Here is a 26,066-nt window from a genome sequence, read left to right as displayed (position 1 = left end):
AAGAACATGTTTCACCATCAACTGGAGGACTATATAGCAGGCAAGAGATTGCTTGTGTGCCATCTAGGAAACGGGGATATGGAAATAGAAGTTAGGGGCACAACAAAAAAGCATGAAGTTTTTGCAAATGGAAATGTTTAATTTTGCCTTGGAAGACAGCGTGTCGACTGTTTGGGTCAAAGGATCAGACAAGAGACCCAATTCTTGCCCAGGGGCTCCCACTGCTGGCTTTTGCCACTGGAAGAAGATGCCCTCCACACAGAGCAGTGATAGGTAGGAACCTCAGATTTGGGGGCTGAATGCAGCCCTCCAAGCCTCTTTATCTGGCCCTCCTGATTCTTCTCATGCCACATCCCTCAATGGCTCTGCTCTTTCCTGGCAGCAATGTGTCCCTGACCTGTGACCATGCTCCTGGCTTGTCTGGATGAAGGATACAGATGAGGGATGGGTGGAAGGTGTATGTAAACACTTCTGATTTTACTGTACAAAGGTTAAAAATCCCACCTGTTGCTCCCCACACTTTTGCCTCTGACACCACCCATCACAGACACGCAGCATCCACAGGTGGCTGCCATTGAGCAGAGGCCTCCAGCTGAAAAGGTTCCTCATTACACCATGCATGGTGACACTGCAGTCAGCTTCTTGTGTTATTCCCTTCCAACAGAACACCTGAAGGAGAAACTATGGGGGTATTAAGCAAATGGTACAAGACTGGAGGAAGGTGACCAGGTTGACAAGGCAGTCATGTCTGTGTCTTTTCTGTCCACTTTTCATTAACACCACTTGTCCAGATTAGAGCTAAAACCACAGGCTCTGCTAAAGACAGGCATGTATTGTTTGATGATGCTTTGAACCTCCAGTCACTATTTTAGATTAGAACGGTCAATCCTCCGCCCTGATATGGAGAGCTGGGAAACCCATATTCCTACTTCCCAGGACCAGGCCTGCATAGGGGCTGAGGGCACTTTCAGACTATCAGTATTTTCAGATTGGATTCAACCAAATAGTGGCAAACTCTGGCTGCACAATTACAGTGGACCAGGACATCCTGCATCACAAACCTCCTTCTCCTAAAGGCTATGCTCTTTGCAATAAGGAAAGTGAAGGGAAAATGCACAGGAAAGTGTGGGATAACACTTGCATTGATGCAATGTCATCTAACCTCCTTGCAAACAATTCAGGAGGAATGCTCGGTGAACAAGTCTTCTGGAGCTCCCCGAGTAAGGAGATTCCATTCATTGGTATCTTAGGGCTGCCATACACCCAGAATTTCCTGGAAATTGCTGGGACTTGGCTGTCAAAAACAGTGTCCAGGTGGAATTATCTGGGAAAATCAGAACGTACATCAACCCAATTTTTGTGTCGGATTTTGACTTTTGAAATATGGCAACTCTATGGTATCTAGGCAGCTAAGTTTCTGGGGATTCCCTCATCCATGGCAAGATAAAATAATTCCCCCCCCCCCAGCTACTAGAATTATGGATAGAAAATGGTGCTGAACAGTGCATTCCCACAAACGTAATCTACCTGGTGAGGTCCTGTGTACTTGCCTGTGTATATAATGCCTCCCAGACATTGCTTGCTTGGCAGCTAGTATCTCTCATTGACATTTTGAGAGAGGCACTTCACACAGGGCGGTAGCTAATTTAGAACCCAACCAAGTGAATGAGCAAAGGATGTGGGAGTGGGATGATCCAATTAAAAGTATGCATCACTTGGCATTTATTCAATGCTGGAATTTCACCCATAATTTCAGTGCCCACTTAAAGCACCAAGATGACTGTAGATAGCCCTTTAACATGTCATTATCTTGAATAAAGTTTTCTTTCAGCTATGAAGGAGCGAGGATGAGCTGTTCTATGGCACAGGCTCTCTGGATCAGGCCCTCCTGGCTGTACGCAAGCCTCAAATGCCCAGCCTCTTTTGGAAAATGACTGTAGAAAGGGGGGAAAAGATGCAACTCTCCAGAAGCAGTCGTTCCATGAGCCGCTGTACAACATGTGCCTTAATTGCTATCTGGCCAGGGAGAGGGGGCGTTAGCCGCTTCCTGTGCTTGAGATGCTCTTCAGTTGCTCAGCAGTCCCTGATCCAGCACTGGGAACAGCTCAAAGAAGGCCTGGGAAAGAAGGAAGGAAGGAAGGAAGGAAGGAAGGAAGGAAGGAAGGAAGGAAGGAAGGAAGGAGGAGAGAAAGAGGAGGAAGAGTCAGGTTTGGTGGGGGAAGAACAACCCTCGGGGGGGGGGACGGGGCAGCTGTCAAACACACACATATGATGGCGTCACCATGGCAGCAGGAGAATCGTGAGGCACCATGTTGCCACAGAAACCGATCACCGACTGGAGGGCACCATCGTTGCCATGGTAACATACAGACAAGATTACAAGGAAGAGATAGGGAGTGGGTGGCAGCAGGGCTCAACCTGCAACCCGGGGCGGGGAAGATAGTGACCTCGATATGTATGGAAACCTTGTTCCTGTCTGCCAAGCTCTTCTCACACTTTGTGAGAAGTGTGCCCCCCTCCTCCCCAACCTGCTCCCCGAACAATACATAGGGCCAGAGGGAAAGCTCTCTGTTTACATTGCCCTTCCCTTTTTCCTGGCCTGCTCCTAACCGTACAGCCAAGGCCCGTGACAAGAGAGTTTCTTTGCGAAGGAGATACTCCTCTCTCACGCCACTCAGGCTTCCTCAGTCTAGCCTAACTCACAGGGTTGTGGCAAGGACAACCTGGGAAAGGGGTGGGTGGGAAACCTGGGCACACACCCACACCCTTGGAGGCAGCAGAAAACAGCTCCGCTCAATGCAAACGCTTTCCCTCTGCCCCACCTGAGCTGCCACCCACCTTGAAGAGAGTGATGGACTGCAGGACGCTGGAAGTGCAGCACATCTCGCGGATGGAGTGCATGGCCAGCTGCGGGGAGCCCATGTCCAGGACGCGCAAGCCAAGGCGGGAGGCCAAGATGGGCCCAATGGTGCTGCCGCAGGGAGAGTCATTCCGAACCATGAATTCCTGCAATAGGCAAATGAATTGCTTTCTCTTAAGGCTCCTGAGCAGCTGATTTGGCCTTGACACTGTCCAGGGGTTGGGGACTCCCTTTAGTTGTTGGACGAGGCCATTAAGAAAGGCGGCCAGATATGGATCTACCGAGCGTCGATGATGGGAGTGGAGGAGGTCTTTGGGGAGAAGGTTCTGGGCACCTATGTGCACAACCCCAGCATCAAGAGACAGCCATGAGGTGGAAATGCTGTCAACACTCCACAGACCTTAAAACCCAAGAAGGAACAGCCAGGGGTTGGAGACAGAAGGAAGCGGAAAAAACCCATCTTCAGATAAGGGGTAAGGCCTTCCCCATAGCATTTAATCCTGAAGGCCCACCATTTCTGGTCCCATCTCCCGCCCCCTCAATGGCAGATGGGGCATCTTGCCCCATTGGTCCCTGGCTGCAGAATCTACAGTACAGGGACATAGCACTTGTGTATTTCCCTACGCTGGCCGATCCAAACTCACCCTCTAGTGGCCACAGTATTAAGTGCAAGGGGAAAGCTTGGGAGTAGCTCTTGAGGTAGAGAGGAACAATGCTTACTTGCAGGGGGACGTCCACACGGCTGGCAATTTCTCGGATCAGGGCCTCGGTGACAGCAGTAGAGGCATAGCGCTGGTTGCTGTTCACTTTTATTGTAGGGCCCTGCATGAGAAACCAGAGGATTCAGAACAAAAAGATGTACTAAGAAAGGAGATGCGGTCTGCATGCATCAAGAACATAAAGCTTTGCTTCCCGAAAGCATGAGCTGCAACAGAGAGAAGGCGGTGTGGAAGCCAAAAGGAACCACTGGAAAGCAGAGACCTACCCCACGGCAATCTTGCCCCAGAATAATGCAGTAGTTCTATGTATCCCCACACAGAAACAAGTGCAGGCCTGAGTCTTCCTTTGGGCTTTCAGACATTCTTCCCTCTGCTCTTCTGGCTTGTGGGATCAGGAGATGAGCAACCACCATGAGCCCCCCAGTCATGGGATGGGACCAATGCTTGCCACCAGACATCCAAAGTCCTAGAACAAGCCCGCTGCCCCACTAAATACAACAACAGAAAAATCCACTGGCATAATCATTCCTTCCACCTACCGTAGCTAGGTGTGAGTGACATTGCTTATGTAGGCAAAACAGCACCACTACCCCAATACAAAATCTTAAGGGGCTTAGGCAAGCTCCTAAAGTTTGCAGAAGTGCTACAATATTTTTATTTTGGGGGAGGAATACCCAAAAGCCAAAGGAGGATTGAGCATGCTCAGTGGGCACACGATACTGAATAATGGGCAAGGGGGAATGAAATGAAACACCCTATCAGAATGGCAGGGGCAGTTGGCTGAATCCAGAACAAGAGCACTGCACACTACAATATTCTGTTGCAGCTCCAGCCTGTAAGGTATACATCACAAATATTGAAAAGGACAACTAACATGTTGTTTCCAGCAATTGAATAACCTTTGGCATGCTTCCCAACATCTAGGCTACGGGAGCAAAAGCAAATCCCCCCCACACCCCACCAGCATCTCCAAAAGCTCATTCTTACATTCAGAGGCAAAGTTTTGTGTATTAAAAACCAATGTTATCAGGTCTTAAAGAAGAATTAACTTCAGTTTCAGGAGTAAGTTTTGCTATCTCCCCCGTTCAACTTGTGCTGAGGACGACTCTGCTACTGCTTGCAGAGAGTCTGCCTTAGTTTTCCACATTTTATTGTTGCCTCATGGCCCCGTCACCTACCTTGTGGAACTCTGGACGGTGGTTCTTATCGTGCTTGTCGCTGCAAAAGGGGGCATCAAATTAGACCCTGGCCAAGTAGATCCAAACTCTTAAAAACATGAGGCTGAATTTCGAAGAAGAGACAATGGAATTAAACTAAGAAGAGATGTGGTGTTATTTCAATGCCTGGGAGCAATTTCAAAAGAAGCAGGGTTTTTTGTGGGGGGGTGGCAGAGTGGCGCTCCTGATGTGTCAGTGAGAACACCTGTACGCAGATTTATGCACAAAGGACTTTTATTAGAGCGGAGACAGGCATTCTGGGGAAGAGGAGCACTGCCATATGCCAGTGGCAGGATGAGAAAGACCCTCTTGACAGTGATGCCTAAGAGCTGCATCTAGCCCAAGGGCACCATTTGCCAGGGGGCAGATTCAGCGCTGGGTACATCATCTGGAACAAGTACAAGCCAAACTCGGAAGGCAGAAGAGCACCTCCATTTTCTGACTTTCAGCATACGCTGCCTTCGACACTGCCAAACTGTTTTCTAGGGCCATGAGGCCTGGGAGAGAGAAAGTGCATTTGTCGGGGAAGGCTGAACATAACTACTGGTTCTGCCTCAATCCGTGTCCTTTGCCAAAACGCTACCCCTGAGGGTGGTTCCAAATGTTGCAGGACGACAACTCCCGTCATCCCTGACCACCAGCCATGCTGGCTGGGGCTAATGGGATTTGGAGTCCAACAATGTCTGCAGAGGTGGGGGGGGGGCAGATTCTCCAGTTCTGCTCTGGAGGGGTCCAAGGCCCAGGACCTCTGCTCAACAGTTTAGAGAGCCTTACTCCCTTGTTATAATTGAGGGGAGGGCCTTTAAATCGATGACTTGGATTTTGCAGATTAGCCTATACTGATAAAGAGATGTTTCTGACCTCAGGATTTTCAAGTTTGAGAGTTGGTAAGTCAGACAGCTTGCATTTCTATCCTACAGTTTTAAATGTCAAAAAAAATTGTTTATAAAACCATGAGGACTGGATTTTATTTTATTTTTAATGAAAGCTGGGCCTCTTTGAAAGCCGAATTCCACAAGAGATGCCAACTTTTCAGCTTGTACTGCAAGCCAGCAAATGCCTAATATTTGCTGAATGCCTAATATTTAGGCAGTAGAATGCCTAATATTTAGTAAAATACTTGCTAAACCCTCGTGCATTTCTTCCTGCTGGGCACAGCAACATACTCACGCATAATTGGGGTGCACGGCATGGGCCATGTCAGCACTGATCATGCAGGACTTTGGCATGGCTTCCTCAAAGGCTGTCAAGTTCTGGGGCGAAGCAGAGATGCGCCGAAGGACAAGTTCAGTGAGGAGCGAGCCAGCCCCCTGTGCACTCTGGGAGCCAACCTGCCAGATAAGTCAAGTCAGTAAAGGAGCCAGCAAGAAGAGCCTTTTTAACCCAGAAATATTCCACCTCCCATCTCAGTATGATGCAGCAGTTAGGAATGCTGGCTTATGATGGGTGTGGGGAACCTTTGCCCCTCTAGATGCTGATGATATACAGCCCCCATCAAGCAGGGGCAACGGTCAAGGACAACAGGAGTCATAGCTCAGCAACATCTGGAGGAGCAAACATTTCCCACCCCTGGACTAGGACCTGAAAGACGAGGGCTCAAATCACCGCTCAACCAGCAAGGTTGATGGGTGAGCTTGGGCCAGTCCCTCTCAGCCTGAGCCTACTTCACAGGGTTGTTCTGAGGATAAAATGGAGACAGGGAGAAGCAGGAATGCCACCCTTGAGCTCCTTAGAAGAAAGGTGTTGCATAAATGAATTAATAATGTTTCAGAGAGCAGACCTGTTCCTGCCCCTTAAATTCTCATAACATTTCCCCTCATCATCTATCAAGCCATCAGGTGGAGCCACTCTCCAAATAATAATATTCATCTAATGCTCAGAACAGGATGTCACTTTCCACTTCTGCAGCAACACAGGAGGCTGCCTTATACCGAGTCACACCATTGATCCATCTAGCTCAGTATTGTCTACATTGATTAGGAGCAGTTCTCCTACCTGGAGATGCCGGGGATTGAACCTGGGACCTTCTGCATGAAAAGCAGATGCTCTACCCCTGGGCTATGGCCCTTCCCTCTTTTCTACCCAGAATGTAGCCTTGCCCATCCACAACTGTCTTGTACTGACCTCTTCATTGTCATAAAGTGCAACCAGGCGCACATTTGGCTCTTTGGCAAGAGCTCCAGGCCCTTCGCTGGATTCAATCAGAGCCTGCAGAAAAACGTAAGGGGACAAGGTTAGGGAGTGCCTAATGGGGCAGGATAGGGAGTGCCCTGGGACAGACATATTTGCTACTGGTCTATGCGTTGCTATCTTGTGAGCCAACTTCTTAAAGAAACCATGTCAGCATCTCCTTTCATGTTCTCAGTACGTTAAATTCTGTACTTACAATTGAACTATTTTTCTTTAGCCTGTAGGTTAGATTGGGCTCCGTGGCCTGAACGTTTGCAAAGGTTCTCTACTGAGCTGACTTCTTAAAGAGAAGTGCCGGTTTCGCTGCAATGCTAGATCGCTTCTGGCACCACAGGAAAGCCTACTTACGGCTTCTGACTAGCTGTCTGTCCCTACCCCCGCGCACATCCTAGGTATCTGGGAAATATACAAGCTCAGAGACTGTGAGTTTTGTGCTTCCAGCTGTCTTGGGCCTCTGACTACAGCAAATGGAAGGACTCCCTTGGGCTCAACTCTTAAGCTGCAGTCCCATGTCAGAAAGCTGGTGTACTGGGGGAGAAGAGTGTCACCAGGGTAGATAGCTGGTGCCTTTATAGTCATTTCACAAAAAGGAGAATTTAAAATCATATGCTGCTTCCGCTGTAGTGCAACAGTTCTGGAAAAAGCTGTACCTGTTAATGCCCTACCTTTTGACAAAACTTTACAAAAGACCCATGCCTGATGTTACATAAATAAACATTGCACTTGGCTGCTTCTGACTTTCTCCTCACCCACCCACCACCCACCGCATGTGTGGTTTACTTCCATGTAAACCACAGTATTCCATTTCATCTGAGCTGGAACCCTTGTGGTTCTGCATAATCCCTCCAAGATTTGAAATGTTTCTCTACCTGTTGCTACACACAGAGAGAGCCCCAGAGGTATATTTCTGCACACAGCCATTCCCACAAACATAGGAATAGTTTCACCATGCTGGGTCACCCCACCTTTTGGCTGCAAGAGTAACGGGTGATTTTAGTACATGGTGTGGGTTGGGAACGGAATGTGAAACAATAGAGCAAGGGTTAGAAGTAGGTTCTAGGTGATTTCTGGGGGAAACACAAGTTATTAGAGCATATTAGAGGATGGCTCCTTTGCATGGCACTGATGGATCACAGAAGAGGATTCATCTCTGACCCCCCCCCCCGACCACACAAAGTACTCACCTGCAGGGCACAGTAGCTGCTGTGGAGATTGTCCAGGCGAGGGGAGAAAATGAACTCACTGAAGGCACCACCTAGTGTCTGGAGGAGGATTCACCAGAAAGAAAAAATCCTGAGCTGGGACCAACCTTTCCCTGGTTCAGTCTGTCTGCCACACCACACATTCTCCCTGCAGGTTTTGGAAACGGGTTGGAGAGTGGCATCTGGGATCTTTCCCCAGGAGATGAATGAGAATCTGGAACAAGCATCTCTCTATACGCCTCTCTCTCTCTCTCAGACCAAAGGGTGGGGGACCTGCGGTTCTCCTGATGTTGCTAGACTACAACCCCCACCACTGACCATGCTAGCTGGTAGGAAGCTCACAGGTTCCCCATTGCTGTGCAAAAGGAAAGTTGCATGGAGCTAGAAAATGTAATGAGTTCAACCATGTGAACCTTAGAAAGCTAGCTCTGTCCAAAACCAAAACCCCACTGCCAACCCCTAATGCACTATCTATCTATCTGTCTGTCTGTCTGTCTATTTATTTAATAAAAAAAGGGCACTCACAGGAGGCTGCGTATCCACCAGGCACAACTCCATCTCCACCACCTGCTCCGGTTTCACCTTCAGCTGGGAGCAGAGGAGGGCCAGCAGGGCTGGAGAGTGACGACTCTGTGAGAAAGAAAAGTTGTGATAAGGTAAAAGAGACAGCTGTCAATTCTCCCCTTTGTTTTGGACTTGCCTACTGCACCTCTCCAGCCAATTCAACAGCATCCTTGTTCCCCCCCCCCCCCGCTGCCTCCCCAGCCTTACCTGGAGAGATGAGGTACAAGCTGTGTCTGTCTTGGACGTCTTCTTTTCCAGGGCCTCCTGGACTTCTGTGGCCAGAATCGGGACCCTGGGAATGGCAGGTGTGTTGGCTGTTTAACTGGCTTGCTCATTACTGCTGTTTCCTGGGAAATTTGGCTCCAAGAAGCAACTGGAGCCCACGGAGCCACCAAGACCCAACAGCACAAGACACTTCCAAAGAAGCCACTTGGTGAAAGTCAGCCCCCCGGCAGAGCGAGAAACTCCGTAACTATGCCTCACCTTTTTTTCTCAGGGAACATCCCCTCCCATTGCCATCACATCCCCTGCCATCGTATTGGTAGCATGGTCCTGGTACCCAACAGCCAAGTGCTGAGGAACCTGTGGTCCTCTAGACCAGTGTTTCCCAACCTTGGGCCTCCAGCTGTTTTTGAACTACAATTCCCATCATCCCTGACCACTGGTCTTGCTAGCTAGGGATGATGGGAGTTGTAGTCCAAAAACAGCTGGAGGCCCAAGGTTGGGAAACACTGCTCTAGACCAAGGGTGGAGAACTGGATCCAGCCAGCAGCCTGGATCCTTATCATCTCCAGGGGCCAAGTTTGACATACTGGCAGGGCCACCCCATTGTCAACCACCTGGTGTCACAACGATGTCAGGTGGGCCACTTTCTTGCTTGTACAGTACATGAAGCTTTGAAATCCTGACAATCAGCTGAGTGTCAGGGTTCCAGCACATTATGCACAGCTCTGTGCAAGCACCACCTGATTGTTGGGGCTGGCACAGAGCCATGCAGGGAGCTATGCACAAGGCTTGGCAGGTGATGCTGATCACACAGGCCAGGTGTAGGGCAAGTGGGTATGGCTTGGTTAAAACTTAGACAGGCACGTGACAAAGACCATCATTTCAGCAGGCATTTTCCACTGGTTTTCTGCTTTTATAATGAATTTTAATTATTCTTTTTCTCTATAAGGTGTAGTTAAAAAAAAAAACTTATGTACGCTGCTTAGGAATTCTGAACATTAAGTGGCCTATAAATATTGGAAGTAAAAAACACACCAAATAAAGATGGGGTGCCAGTAAGCCCTCCAGCCCCAGCCAGTCTGATACGACTTATACACAGAATCCAGACCAGGGCCTCTCTAGGCAATCCTACAGCACAGAGTATTGTATCAACATAGAAAGCTGTCATATATACCAAGTCAGGTCTACCTAGCTCGGTGCTGTTCAGACTGGCAGTGGCTCTCCAGGGTTTCAGACAGGGACCATTCCCACCCCCCACCCCTGGAGATGCTGGGGGGCTTGAGCCTGGAACCTTCTGCATGCCAAGCAGATGGTCTTCCTCTGAGCTAAGGTCATTCCCCATCACCAAAGGGGATCAAACTCTGCAGCTGACTCTCTTGCTGAAAGGCAAATGACAGGAGTGCCAGCCAGGCCTGCTGCCCCTCGCCCCAACCCACCATGGAATATATGAGCACAGAGGAACAGCAGTTTACACACTCACAAGTGCTGCTCTGTGTTTGGCCCGAAGCTCTCATTCACATTGCGCTGGAGGTGGATGGCCAGGTGTGGGATGCGGAGGATGGGCTGCTCCACCCACACCAGCTGCTGCTCCAGGTGCCCTGTGCACAGGTCCTGAAATGGAAAACAGAAGGGGCACATCAGTGTAGGGTGTGGGTCATTCTGCCACTTTCACCCACTGGCATAATGTGGGAGAGGGGAGGAACAGGAGAGCGGGATTAAGGCAGCAGCTGGGAGCTAAAGGCTCTCATTGAACCACTGGTCCACCCAGCCTAGTGTTGTCTACACTGACTGGCAGAAGGACTCCTTCACCGCCCAACTTGTAAATTCCAAAGATCAAACCAGGGATCTAATTGCAAAGCAGGTGATCTTCCACCAAGATATGGCCCTTCTGGAAAATAGAGCTATCATGAACAATCTAACAAAAGTGCCCATGCCGGGGGGGGGGGAGGTAGCTTTGCAGGGGGGAGAGGCTGGAAAAGATTGGACCAATAGTGTAACTATGCCCATGGTTTCACCAATACTGACAATTAGCGCTTTCAGAGGTAGATGTTTGTGTGTGTGTGTGTGTGTGTGTGTGTGTGTGTGTGTGTGTGTGTGTATGCTTCCTTCCCCCTATGCTACTGGCTTGGATGAAAATGGGAGATCCTCCCCCCTTTAAAGTTGTTTAAAAACAACAACAAAAAGAAGAAGAGATCTGTTTCAGCCCTGAGCATCTGTCTTTAAGCAACTCAGAAAGAATGCAAAAAAGAGACCCTTGTTCTCAAAATATGCCAACTAAGAGCATTTATGACAGCATTTTAGAACATGAGTTTGGAGGAACTTTTAGAAAGTTTCACATTTCAATTTGGTAAGAGTGTCACCATAACTACGCACGCTTCCATTCCCACTTCCCTAATAAACCTTCTGGCCCACACAGACCATGCACCTATGCTTGCAGGAACCTCATCTCCACTTGGTTTAAATTAATGTTTAATTTTACTCTCAAGTAGGTGTAGGTGTGAACGGAATTGCAGAATGGAACAAAGCCCCCAACATCTTTTTGATCAGAACTTTCATCTCTTCATTGCTTTTGGTTTCAGTCACATTCAAACAAGTACTTTAAAGTATGCAAAGTATGACACACTTTGAACTAGACTACAGTCCTACTCAAGTGTAGCTAGGCAACCAGCTCCACTGAACACACTCATGTTTACCAGGGCAGAAAGCACTAATAGGGTAATTCATTAAACAGAAGATTAAAATTGCTGGTTTTTAATAACACTTTTATGGACTTTGTCTCCAGGGAAGGATATTCGCTGTTGGAACCTTTGTTGTATCTCAGTCTCAATCAAAACAATGAAATGCATGCAGCTTGATTATTCCACATGATAAACACTTCAGTTTCCTTCATCAAGCACCCTCAGAATATGTCAATTCATGTTAGCATTTAACAAACTACTTAAAAAAACAACCCAAGACAACCAACTAAAATCTTCAGTTTAACAGCATATAATAGCAAGAACCCCAAACGAAAAAAGCAACAGCTGGGCAATAGAGCTATCTAGAGTTTGAACTTGTGGAAACTGAGCTATTTCTCACACCTAACCCAGGGCAGTGGTGGAGAGGAAGTAGCCACATTCAAATTTCAGCCATGTGACTCCAAGGTTCTCACATTACTGGAGTGGCAACCGAAGACGTCATGCTGTAGGACAGGACAATATCTGGCCCTCAGATGTTGTTGGGAGTCTCCCAACTTCCGTCAGCCCCAACCAGTGTGGCCAATGATCAGGAATGATGCATGGTGGGAATCCAATGTCATCTAGAAGGCCAAGTTCACCAGTCCTACTGCAGCAGCTCCCAGGCTGCAAAGCAAATATAAGAATAGGCCTTGATGTGCAGGTGATGGAAACTTCAGGCCAATGCAGCCCACCAAAGCTGCCATATGTCTGGATTTTTCCGGACATTATCTGGATTTCAAAGGGGGGACAGATTTCCGAAAGGTGGCGCTTTGTCCCGGATCTTAGGCAAGTTCTTTTGGCTCAACAATTTTGGAGGTGTCCTGGTTTTTGAAATATGGCAACCCTACCCACCAAGTCTCTCTATCTGGCCCTTGGTACTCTTCCCTCCTCAGCCATACCCTTTAGTAGGTCTACCTCCTGCCCTCCTTGAGTGTTTCTTCCTAACTGGAATATGTCCTTGTCCTTGTCAGTGTTTGTAAAAAAGCAAAAAGAAAGGGTTCTGACCTCCCTTTGTTGCCTCAGCCTGGTCCTCGGACCCTTGTCGGCATAAAAGAGTCCACGAGAAAAGTATCCTTGCAGAGTTTTATTCTTAAAAGTCTTTCTGCAAAAGCGACTGACCAACTGTACATACATCAACACTACCAGCTTTCACTAACTAACCAGCCAACCCAACCAACATTTCTCACTCTATATATACGGTGCAGGCCGCTGACTCATGCTGACCCTGCTTTTTAAGCATTAAAGAAACAGCGGCCAATTTTCAGCCGTGACAGTCCTCTGATAATACCTTGTGGGTGTCTGGATAGAAGATAGAGAGGACTTTCTGTGTGTGTGTGTGTGTGTGTGTGTAGAAATTACTCAGCTGTCCAAAGATAAAAACTGCATTAGCTTCTTTTGTGCACTTTTTGTCTCTGGCCCTCCCCACCCCCCACTGGCATGTGGCCCCTGGAAGGCTGTCCAGAAATGAATTTGGCTCTTAGGCTGGCAAGTGTTCCTCACCCCTGCCCTAATGTGACATGGCTGCAATATTGGAGGTAAAGCCAGGTCTCTTCCAGTTGGCAAAACCTAAGCATTGAAGAGCTCCTAAAGTCACATAGTATACACCACAGTGCAGGGCCCCGGCCAGGACTAACCTTGACAATGACTCTTCCTGCAACAGAGAGGTCACGGTCGAACCAGGTGCTCCAGATGCCCCCTCCATATGTCTCCACAGCCACCTGGACTGTGCCCTCCTGGCTACGTTTTGAGCAGCGTTTCACCTGGATGACACACAAGGACATTCATATGTATGTCCCAACAGCACACACTGAATTAGCTCCTCACATTGTAAGGAACTGACCCAACAACAAGAAATGGGGCCAGAGTTATTGTCATAAGAGTGGGTGGCAGCTTTGGATTTTTTGCAGTTACATTCACCGTATACATATATACCAAGTTGTGCACTCAATTGGTTGGTATTCTGTATGCATTTATTTGGTCCATTGCTTTTTCTTTAGTGTTAAAAGATGTATTTCAATAAGTCCAGTTAAAAAATCCCAACCAACAGTTGTTGTTTTTTTAAAAAAGGAGTGGAAGAAGGCAAATCCAAAGGGATGTTGTCCAGACTGCTGCCAGAAGGAGGAAGCAAGTTTATCACAATTCTGCAAACACTGGCAATCCAATAACATAGGCAAAAGGAGCGGCCGAAAACAGTATTTGCAGGGATGGGGAACCTGTGGCCCTCCAGTTTTTGTTGGGAGCCCTGCCTCTCACCACGACTACTGGCCATGCTGGTGGGAGTTGGAATTCAACAGCATCTGGGGGGGGCATAGGCTCCCCACACCATCCATATTGGGTATCGGGACAGGCCTGTTCACAGAAAGTCAATGCAAAGGGGAGACAACAAATAATGCAGGACTGAGACAACAGAGGGCTGCAGGAAGGAAGGAATGCTAAAGAGTACCCAGGGGCATGCTAGGCAGTATTGAGAGGGGGGGGCGGTTGCTGCTTACCCGCAGACATGGACTGTCTGTGTGGGCTCCGATCAAGCTGAAGCCATTGCCTGGCTGGTACTGTTCCCCAACAGCAAAGGCGATCAATGTCGAGAGGTTTCTGGTCACAAAATACTAATATGGCAGGGGGAGGGGTTAAAGAAAGAGTGGGAGACATCAGTGTTTTACCCAGTTCCCTAGATGGGGTGCCTGGCCGAGGCCTCATCTGGAGCACCCCACTCCTTCTCCCCCCACCCCAATTCCCAAATAAGAAAGGGAAGGAAGAAGCCGCTCTCTTTCCTCACCTTTCGGTCAGGCTGGATATCCCAGTGTTCAGTTTCCTTCAGCTCCTGGAAACCAGCCTGAAGCAGGCGGCTCCGACATTCGGCCACCACTGCAGGAGAGGAAAACACAAGCAGTCATGGAGGGGGCATGACGACACTCACCCCCAGCTGGCCAAGCTGCATGCAGAAGCAGGCTTCAAGGAGACATTTGGCTGCCCTGAATAAGGTGGAAGTTTGTGGGACTGCTTCCCCCTCCCCCAATTTTGGGACAACTGTAATGCTCTTCACTTCGGGATAGCCTAAAGCTTCAGCTGATGCAGAATTCTCCTCCCAGAAATTTAACTGGGGACAAGTGCTGGGATCCTGGGATCTCCTTTATCATATCAGGCTGCATTGGCTCCTGGTCCATCCCCAAAGTTCAATTCACGGGGCTGGCTATTCTTCAAAGCCCTTTATGGCTTGGGAACATACACCTTCAGGTCTCGCCTCTTCCCAATATGTCTGAGTCCTAAGGTCAGCTTGTAGGTAGTCTTTCACTGGGTGCATTTGTCTTGGTGCCTCCCAGAGTGGCTGGGGAAACCCAGCCAGATGGGCGGGATATAAACAGTAAAATTTATTATTATTATTATTATTATTATTATTATTATTATTATTATTATTATTAGTTTTTAGGAAGGCTTACAAGGTCTTTCTCTGTGGCAGGCTCCCTACTTGGAATTCACTGTCCCACAAGTTTTGATGGCAGAGCTTTGAAAGACTGGGGTATAGGTAGGTAATTGAATTATGAAATTTCCCCTGACACATGAGACTCTGAATGATACCCCGCATCCCTGCCAAAAAAACCCCAAAATCAGCATGATGCAGCTTAAACTGCACTCACAGGCCTATTTGTACTCTTGAACCCAAGCGTGAGAGTCATATTGTAATGTTATCACCCTGACTTGCTTACCCTACCCTAGCAGCAAGCATAGCCTCAGCTACAAAGCCTTTTGTGACTTCCCAGCCTCTGCAGGTGAACATCCATGTTACCACACCTTCCCAGAAATGATTAGGACTTGCTGCCGCCCCTGCACATGGAAGGATAGGCAACTGCTCAGAACATCCTCTGGGTTCAGATGTTCACAGAGAGCAAACAAGAAATGTATTAAGGAAAGCAAGATAAACATGTGAGGAAAGGCGAGGCCAGACTGAGCCGAAGAGGGTACAGAGAAAAAGCACTTGTGGTAAATAAATTCTCATCTGCACAGGGCTCAAGCATTTACCCTTCTAAAGCTCCTTCCCTAGAAATGTTTCTTGTGACATCTCTGCACAACAAGCAGAATTAAGTGTGAAACCCTAACAAAGAATGGTGGGTAATATTCAGTGCTAGTCCAGATCAGATCAGATCCACTGAAATTAATGGGCATGACTAACTTGGATTCATTTATTTCAATGGGTTTACTCTGATTAGAATTTAGCGGAATACAAGCCTGAGCTTGTACTTCTGCCCACTGAGCATCCAACACAGTGGAGAAGATAAACCACCCTCCTTGTATTTTAAAATGCTCCAGTGAACCTCCTTGAATCAAGCAGAACCTGTTTGAGCCTCTACAAGGGAAATGAAACAGATGATTCAATGAATGGCACATTATGCTCACCAAGACTTGCAGATAAGGAACATGTTGCATGCATTAAAGTTCTGCAGAAAATTATGAAAGTGGAATGAAAAGCATCCCATAATCTTCCAAAAGTTTAATTATTAAAAACATTTAAACACCAACTTATTCAGAATTTCAAGTAGTGAACAATCAACTGCACCACAGTACAAATACAGTAAGACGAATGAGAATCCTTAAAAGTTACTCAAGTTACAAGTTAGAAATGATTGGGCAAATAACATTTTTTCCCCTGCCTGGTGCCAAAAAGAGAGCATAAGTACCAGGCAAGGCAATTTAGGAAGGTTGCTCCCAGGGGGACTATAGGCTGATAAAAGCCCTTTATTTTGTTGCTGGATGCCAAACATCTGACACAGTAGTCACCTGGAGAGGTTACGTCTACACCATACATTTAAAACATTCATACCACTGTTGTCATTGTAACCCCCTAGGAATCCTGGGAACTGCAATTTGTTAAGGGTGCTGATCTCACAGAACTACAATTCCTAGCACCCATAAACTATAGTTTCCAGGATTCTCCATGTATGTTAAACTGCTATAAGAGTGCTTAATGGTGCAAGTGTGACCACAGTCTCAGCAGAATATCTTAAAGGTGGGTGCCCTCAGGCTTAAGGGCTGAATGCAGCATCCAAGGTCTCTATCTGGCCCTCAGGCCTTTACCACAGCCCTAATGGCTCTGCTTTTTCTTGACTAGAATGCATACACCTCACATTTATTTATTTCTAATATAATTTTATTTTTTATTTTGACAGAGTAATAAGAATAAATAAATATGAATAAAAATGTGCACCCCACCCCCGAGACCATTCCATGGTAACTATCCAACCTCCCAAAATTTCAACACCTCTTGCGATGGTTTGACCCCTTTCCGTTTTAACAGTACGAATTCTACAAACACTTTCCATATCTCCTCAAATTCATTTCTCCTGCATACAACCCGTCTTACCTTAATAGCACATATTAATATATCATTAATGGCTATACAGTGGTGCCTCGCAAGACGAAATTAATCCGTTCCGCAAGTCTCTTCGTCTTGCGAAGCACGGCTATTAGCGGCTTACCGGCTATTAGCGGCTTAGCGGCTTTAAGAAAAAGGAAATAAACTCGCAAGAACTCGCAAGACGTTTCGTCTTGCGAAGCAAGCCTATAGGGAAATTCGTCTTGCGGAACGACTCAAAAAATGGAAAACTCTTTCGTCTAGCGAGTTTTTCGTCTTGCGAGGCATTCGTCTTGCGGGGCACCACTGTATCCCACACCACTTTATACCATTTTCCCATTTTATATCCACCTTGCCCCTTTCCACTTCCTAGCCATAACTGGCAACTTTTCCCTTGTTTAAAGGGAAATTCCCTTATTCCAAATAGGATTCCTCGCAAGAAAAGGGAAAAGTTGACAGCTATGTTCCTAGCTACAATAACTCGTGCAACTGTCAATAAATTTGTGAGCAAGTCCTTCCCAGCCTGTGAACCTTCCACACCATCATAAATTGATAATAATGGTACCGCTGGACTTTCGGCCAGCTTTAACCCAGTGATTTCTGTTATCTCCTTATGTACCCTCCGCCCCGCCCCCCCCAAATTGTGCATATTTACACCCCTCACACCGCGCATTTAAAGCACACTGCTTACCCCCCCCCCTCCACAGAATCCTGGGAAGTGTAGTTTACTCCTTCGGAAGAGCTACAATTCTCAACACCCAGTTCCTGGGATTCTTCAGGGGGAAGACATGTGCTTTAAATGCATGGCAGACCTCCCGTTGGAGAAGTACTTCCCGGGCGTGAAGCCCCCGGTCCCGGGCTCCGTCTTACCGTGATAAGGGGAGGGGCTCCGGCTGATAAACTTGAGCAGCTCCTGCGCCGCCTGCTTGGAGCTCGCCTGCGGAAGGAAAGGGAGCGAGTCACGAGGGGGCACCGGAGCAACCCGGCTTCGCCTCTGCGCGGACGCCCCAAGGCAACGAGGCCTCCCGAGAGACCCTCCGCGCTCCTGCCGCCCCCGTCCCTCTCAGCAAAGCCCCCTCAAGCTTATACTACCTGCATGGTTGCCCTGCTCCGGGCCGGCCAAAGAACGAAACCCACGCCGCTTCCCTCTCTAGCAAGAACCGGCCCGGCCCCGCCCCGCCCGGCTGCGCTGGGCCTGCTGGGCCTTGGGAAGGAAAGTGGCGGGCGGAGCCCCCTCTGCAGGCAGCTCTCGGTAGGGCCCGGGACAACGCTTCAGAGGTCCGCCGCCGGCGCGGAGAGCTGGCCGTACGTTGCAAACGCGATGCTTGCCATAATAAGCCACCTTTTCATAGAATCACAGAACTATAGTTGGAAGGGACGCGAGGGTCATCTAGTCCAACCCCCTGCAGTTGGCATAAGTGTGCTCCTGCTCTGTGCAACCAAAGGCCTACCAAGTGCCTTTTTCTGGTGGGACGCACACTCCTAAACATTTTGTGACTCAGTTTGGCCTCATTGAGGGGCAGTATTTCAATATCAGTAGGAAAATGAGAGTACCCCTAAACAATTTTTAAAAACACACACAAACCACTGGTCCTACCCATGACTTTTAAGGCTCCGTTTTCAGCGCGTCTGAGTGTTCCACTACTGTAACTTATGTGTGTCGCCGTCGGCATCGCCAGCGTAAGGAGTCTTGCACCATATCCTAAGGCGCAGGGATGGGGAACCTGAAGCCTAGGGTTCATATGCAGCCCTCCAGGTCTCTCTGGCTGGACCCTTCTCACCAATGCCCTCAAGTGCTTTTGCCTTCCAGGAATGTGTCTTTGAATCGTGGTTGCCTAGAGGGAGGATGCAGAGAAAAATTTGGGGAGTGGGGAAACCTCTGGTTTTTGCATTACTGGAACGTACCCTCCTACACAAAGGTAAGAATCACATCTCTTGCCCCACATGTGGTCCCCAGAAAGTTGTCGATGAGAGAATATGGCCCTCCAGCTGAAGATTTCCCAACCCCTCATGCAGCCCATCAGCCAGCACAGCTTCAGTGTAGGATTCTGCCCTAAAGCATAGAACAGGGAATAATCACATTTGTAGGTGAGATCAAACTCTCTGATTCTATATTCTCTGCATAATGAGGTGTTTGTGCCAGGGCAGGGAATTAGAATGTCTGTTTTCACGAGCAGACTGCAATCCTATGCCCACTTACTTGGGAGAAAGCTCTTTTGAACAAGATGGGGCTTACTTTTGAGTAAATATGCTTTGGCTTGCTAGGTCAGATTCTCACTTTGCAATTCTTGTGGTTGTAAGCATACCTGAATCTGGTGTGGGGACTTGCTTCCTGACAAGTGTTTTTTGCTGTTTTTCTTTAAGATAGAAATCAATTTTCTTTTTTTTCTTTTTTTTTAATAAAATTTTTATTGGGTTTTCACATTTTAATAGACATACAAACATAAAAAGACACAATAAAACACGTATAATTTCATAAACTTACTTTCATTCCCTTCTTTCCTTGACTTCCCCACACCCCCCTTTCCACCTTCCAATTTCCTTAATTGTCTCAGCAAATTATTTTCTCCCGTCTCTTAAATGTTATTCTTGTCTTTTCTTAAAGTTTATTACTTTTTCTTGGCCCAATTTTGCTTATCAAGCTTTATACATTAAGTACTTTCTCTAGAGTCGGCCTAAATTCTCTCCCACAAATTCCCTCCTTAAAATGTTAAACCAAAAATCATATATTCCCTTTCTAAATCTCAGATTTTCACTACTCTACTCTCCCCTCCCCCCTTCCCCGGTTTCCGTCCCTTCCCAAACCAATGTCCTTAAAGAAAAGAAACCATTTTAGCCCGGATTTCTCACATCCGAGGCCCTTAAGCCCCAGTTAGTCTCTCTCCACCAGTTTTGTTGGCAGTCCATTTTGTTGACCCTCTCTTCTCGAGGGGGTTCTGCCATCCACCCCTCGTATTTCCCTCTTTCCAAGTCAACCAAGAGCAATTTCTGGCCAGGATCAATCAGTCTCCCATACTCCAACCTAAAGAAGAAGTCCCGATCATAAATGTCTGTTTTTTTATAATCCAATATTCGAGTTATTCCAGGGGCTTCTTCCTTTATCTTTCTCTCCTTCTGCAGATTTGTAATCCACTGGTCATCTTCTTTACTTCCCTTGTTTCCAAAGGTTACAGGCTCTTGGTTGGTTTTTTCCACTTGCATTTCCTCTCCTCTCTCTTCTTCTTTTTCCCCCAGCTCCAAGATTATCTTTTCTTCTGCAGCTGCAGAGTTTTTTTCCATCCACTTTGTGTCATCGACAGAGTTGTTTAGTTCAAGATTGAAGGTCATCAATTGTTCAGTCATAAGAGTACTGTGCTCTTGTAGAGTTCCCACAAGACAAAACATTCTTTTTATCTCCGCCCATACTTTTCCTTCTGCAGCCATTGCAATGTCTTTAGTTCCCTCCAGGGGGATTTCCATCAATTCCTTTCCAACAGTCCGTTACTTTGTTGTTCACAGTCACCTTGTTTCCAATCAGTTCACTTTTAATGTAGCACTTTTAATCCAAAAAGATATTATTAACACAGTTCCAATCTTTAATCTCCCGTTTGACAGCTCTTTTGACAGCTGTCAAACTCCTTGTTCTTTTCCTCGGGCTCACACACAGGGCACTTCCCGGGTCTAGGGGGGGGGGGGTCAACCCAAAAAGAAGACCTCTGAAATTCCTCTCTTTTCCTCTCCAGCGCAAATACTTCTTAGTCCAATTTATGAAAGTTATCTATTTAAACACCAGCGTCTTTTCCGACCTAGTGATCTCTCTTTGCTTTAGGTCCTTTAGTGGGGGGGGGGGAGTGTGGACTTCCTTTTTAACATGTCCCCCCGATCGTACTTAAATTCAAGAATAAAATCTTTTAGTGCCGAAGTTTCCTTCTACTCACGGGTTACATTTTCCAGTCCAATTTCAGGAAGAAAGATAGCGCTCTTCGGTCCTGGCTCGCGGCTTCGCTCCGCCGAGGTGGCGATGGACTCTCAGCACCACGCCGCTCCCCAGTCCACTCCGCAGCCTTTAAAAAGGCTCTTCGCGGGTCGGGGAGGGCGCTTAAGGTGCCCACCGAGTCACGAAGTCCGCAGGCTTCCGCGCCTGCGGTTTTTAAGGGTCCCCGTGTCGCCGGCACGGCAAGACCCGTCCTCGACGGAGCCGATTCCCTCCGGAGCTCGGAGAGAATCCGCCATTACCCGTTCGCGCTATCCCGGAAGTCCCAAGATAGAAATCAATTTTCCAGTTGTCACGGTTGCAGAAATAGTGCAGCACAGTATGTGCGAAAGGCTGGGGAAACCATACAGAGATGTTAGACATGGTGTACCTACATAATGGCAAGTGGCCTGCCTGACTGTTCTAAACGCGGCTCTCTGTTTAGTTTTGCTTTATCTTAATATCTGTTCCCTCTACTTCAGCACGTATTCCTCTGGCCTTTATAAGCTCATATGAACCTCTCTTTCCTTGTTTACTATCTCGGCATTTGTGAAAACATTGTGCACCCTGCTGTCAGAATAAAATTCATATGCTTTACCAATTAAGTCTATTTCTGAGAAAATAATTCAGCGCCACAGGTTGGAGTGAAGATGAATACTGGATTGAAAATACATGCAAATTACTTCAGAGCCCTTATTTTATTGCCACCGTTGCATATAGCAATTGAATCTAGATGTGATGTACAGTATATTTTTACCCTCCTTGTTTCTCACAACATTCCTATGAGGTAGGTCCTTTTCAAAATCCCTATTTTGCAAATAAATAACTTGTTTTGAGCAAGTTGGTGCCTTGAGTAGAACTGAAATCCAGGTTTCTCCAAGGTTTTCATCTAGCTCATATCTGCCAGCTCTCCAGCTTTAATGAAGTCACAACACATGTAAGACACGCATGGGTTTCTTTCCCTAAGCAAATGTGCTGGATAGAAGGAGTACCCTTCCCTCAAAGAGGGCCTTCTCAGTAGTGGCGCCCTCCCTGTGGAACGCCCTCCCACCAGATGTCAAAGAGAACAACAACTACCAGACTTTTAGAAGACATCTGAAGGCAGCCCTGTTTAGGGAAGCTTTTAATGTTTGATGTATCATTGTATTTTAATATTCTTTTGGAAGCCGCCCAGAGTGGCTAGGGAAACCCAGCCAGATGGGCGGGGTATAAATAATAAATTATTATTATTATTATTATTATTATTATTATTATTATTATTATTATGGGGCTGAATTCTTGGGACACTCTGTAGCTATTCCAGGGGACTTTTGCTATGATGTGCTTTAGTTTACAGTCCCTCTGAATTGTGTTCTAATGGATCTCTGAAGACCTGGCATAGCTCAGTCGGCAGAGCATGAGACTCTTATTCTCAAGGTTGTGGGTTCAAGCGTCACATTGGGTAAAAGATTCCTGCCTTGCAGGGGGTTGGATTAGATGACCCTCATCGTCTCTTCCAACTCTATGATTCTATGGTCACAAGTACATGTACCTATTTAACTCTTTACAGCCATTGCATATTGTTTCCTCTATGGCTCTTGGTTCAGAGCCTCGGACTGAGCAAAAAAATTTTATATCCTGCCTTTTTTTCAAAGAGCTCAAGGAATGAACCTCAGAAACCTTGTGAGGTAGATTAAGGTGTGTGTGAGAGAAAATAAACAACTGTTTGACTTTTAGAAGACATCTGAAGACAGCCCTGTTCAAGGAAGTTTTTAATGGTTGATGTTTTATTGTGGTTTTTAATGTTTTGTTGGAAGCTGCCCTGAGTGGCTGGGACAAACAAACAAACAAACAAAAATGACTGGGTCCAAGTTGACTTATTGAGCTTTATGGCTGTGTGTGGATCTGAACTTGGCTCTCCAAGACCTAGGGATTCTTAGCCACTGGATTGCCTCTTACAAGGGTCAAGTGAACTGCAAGCCATGGCACTGCAGAGTGCTGTATACACTCCTGCTGCACACAGGCTCCTGCTCTTCTGCAGCTTTGCTGCTGGTATTGATTGTTCTCCCACTTGGGGGAGCTGCTGCTGCAGGAATCTCTTGCTAATAAACTCCAGGGACTCTACCCTCTTGCCTGCTCTCTAAATCAACCTTCGGTAATTTTGATTTGATTTGTCTAACACACACACATACACACAAAACATAAGGAAGGACACATCAATGACCAACTCGTGCAGACAGAGCACTGTCAGTGGCCAGAGCAGAGGAAGGGAGGAGATTTACACCAGTGGATCCTGCAAAAACAGAAACAAACAACAACAAAAGTCAACAGCAAAGTAATTAAAAAGAAGAAGAAAAACAGCCAGCAGGGCTCGTACTTTTCATAGCATCATAGAATTGTAGAGTTGGAAGGGATCGTGCAGGTCATCTAGTCCAGCCCCCTGCAATGCAGGAATGTCAGCTGTTGTTCTCTTGTGAAACTGATGTTGCATATGGAGTCAAAACTTACTATGCTTGTGTCCAGTGCTTTGGTCAAAAGTGTGGCAAGCTTCAAAGGGTGGGCGGTACAGATGGAGACTAACAGCAGTTTCCATATGGCTTGGGTGCCATGGTGCAAGGCAATTCAGCCATTACATACTATAGGTGCATTGGTTTCTCTTCAAAACCGTTTCTGATTTCTTCAGCATCTGTCCAGTTCCCTTTTTGCCAGGCCACTTCAACAGTATCTCTTTTACATTTCCTTAAAGTATCCTCATAAAACAGTGAAAATCTGGATGATCATGGACATAGGCGTAGCCAGGATTTTTGTTAGGGGGGACAGAAACTCAGTTTGCTATGTATTTTTATTGATTTTTATTGATTTAGGGGGAGGGCAGCTGCCCCCCTACTCCCCCCTAGCTACGCCCATGATCATGGATGTTGCTGCCATGGCCTCCACCCCAGCATAAGATGATCAAAGTTACTACAGTGCCCCTTGTGCAAAGCCTTTACAGTATCGCTTTTGCAGTAGATCTCAGTTTTAAGATAAATAAATAAATGCACCCCCCTAAAAAAACCACAACCCTGTTTTTCCTCATTTTAATGCAAGATAACTGTCGTGACTGCTGAAAGGAACAGAAAAACGCAGCCCAAATACAGTCTACCAAACTTCACCACTGGTGTGTGATGGCCAGCGGCAAAATAACAATGAATATTATAAATGAAGAAGCTGGAATGTGAGGAAGCTAACTTGTCAAATGCTCACACAGAAAAATCAGATCTGAGTGACCCACCATTTGTGGAAGTCGCCTCTGTTCACTATGACTTGCCCTATCTAAGTGGTTCTTTCTGTAGTTTACAGGGAAAAATATTTGCTCAGTCAACAGATCAGTGCTACCCCCACCCCCAGTCAACAAGATCAGTGCTTTAAAAGCTCATGGTAACAGTTTTTTTGCTACCAGCTAATTTTAAATGATATGCATGTACTCTCTGTAAAACAGTGTATAAAATAAGAAAGTACAAAATGTGTTTTTCGGCTGATAAGACAAAGATATTATAAAGTAGGATCCTTGCAAATATATACAGAGTAGTTTTGTACCTTTGCCCAGTATTCTAATGCAGCCATATTAATCCTTTGCAGCCCTATAAACTCTTTGTATCTCACTTATAGACAAAAAGCCTTTTTCCCGTATGAGGCTACATTTCAGGAAATTAGTAAATTTTGCCCCATTTCATATTCTCAGATTATGTGATGCCCATCTAATGTATCATTTGTATGGATATGTTGCATTTTTATTTTTTTTAAGATTGCAAATATGACAGAAAAAGAAATATGTAACATCAGCTGACATTAGTGATAAGATTAACAAAAATTATATCTTAAAGGTATAGCTTAGTATAGGAACTCCATGTGTCCAAACAGGTATCTAAATGAGAAAGCAATGCATTTGAATGCATAAAAACCAGTGAGATCTTCAGACCACTTAGTAGGAGATGGTGGGTGTTTATCCTTCAAGTCTTGTAGTAGAAGCATCTTTGGAACCATAATGGCTTGCTGGATTCACTTTTGTTGTTCATCAGTCCCCACACCACAAAAATATAATTAGAGAGTGTGTGGATATCTGCAAACACCAAGGATTTTGCAAAAGCAAAGTTAATTTCTGACCAGAAAGAAGACACCATAGGGCATGGCCACATCATATGCTTCAAAGTGGTGTTTTCAGCATTACATTTTATAATTATTTTGAACTACAATCTGTTCCCAAAATTATACAGTGGTACCTCTGATTGCGAATGGGATCCATTCCGGAGGCTCGTTCGCAACATGAGCAGAATGCAACCCACGTCTGCGCATGCACGGGTCGCAATTCACCGCTTCTTCACATGCATGTGACGTCATTTTGTACGTCTGCACATGCGCGAGCGGCGAAACCTGGAAGTAACCCTTTCCGGTACTTCCGGGTCGCTGCAGGACGCAACCTGAAGCAAACGTAACATGAGGTTTGACTGTATTGAGATGAACTATTCTTCTTTTATACAATTCTGTGGCTTCGTTGAATTCTTTTGCGCTTGGTTACAGTTGTAGAATACGTGGATTATGGCCTGATATATGTATGCCCTAAAAGCAAAAGCTAGGAATATTTTCAATAAGAAAACTGCCTATTTGGGAGAAAATATGATATAAATTCAGACATAGAAGTAAACAATCAACTATTGTGCTTCCATTTTAAGCACTTGAAGGTGGCATTGAGTTTCCACTTGGAAATTAGTGTCACTGCTAAAAATAAACATTTATCGTAATTGTCCTTGATAACTTTGTTATTAGGTGGCCTAAAAATGCAGCAAAATGAATAGTTATTTCATCACTTTTCTGATCCCATTTAAGGCTGTGTATACATAACACAGCTAGGTTGTTCTTTTTCTCAATTCAGATTGCACCAGTTTGGGGAAAATGCATCAAAATGTAGACAGGGTAGATATGAATTATGACTATTGGTGTATGTCCCACATTACTTCCCAATCCAGTGGTGGGAGTACATTAGGTGCAGGGTAAATAGGCCTAAGAATCCTATGTTGGGTACATTAGACTACAAGGGGAGTAGTCACTTTACTAAGG

The 26,066-nt window shown here is 46.4% G+C and overlaps 1 protein-coding gene across 1 annotated transcript; it reads right to left on the bottom strand.

The window, feature by feature from the left end:
* Positions 1 to 1,698: 1,698 nt before the first annotated feature.
* DNPEP (aspartyl aminopeptidase) lies at positions 1,699 to 18,276 on the bottom strand. Its single transcript, XM_081213751.1, has 15 exons — positions 18,134 to 18,276; positions 17,912 to 17,978; positions 14,471 to 14,559; positions 14,187 to 14,300; positions 13,329 to 13,454; positions 10,458 to 10,588; positions 8,960 to 9,044; positions 8,714 to 8,818; positions 8,171 to 8,248; positions 6,921 to 7,004; positions 5,967 to 6,127; positions 4,758 to 4,797; positions 3,581 to 3,682; positions 2,839 to 3,006; positions 1,699 to 2,116 (listed from the first exon to the last, which is right to left on the bottom strand). Exons 1-15 carry the CDS (start codon positions 18,137 to 18,139, stop codon positions 2,066 to 2,068), a joined length of 1,407 nt encoding a protein of 468 aa, XP_081069877.1. The 5' UTR covers positions 18,140 to 18,276; the 3' UTR covers positions 1,699 to 2,065.
* Between the last annotated feature and the right edge of the window lie 7,790 nt (positions 18,277 to 26,066).

Source organism: Podarcis bocagei, assembly GCF_964188305.1.
Source record: "Podarcis bocagei genome assembly, chromosome: 1".
Classification (NCBI taxonomy): domain Eukaryota; kingdom Metazoa; phylum Chordata; class Lepidosauria; order Squamata; family Lacertidae; genus Podarcis; species Podarcis bocagei.
This window is presented reverse-complemented; position numbering and strand designations above follow the sequence as displayed.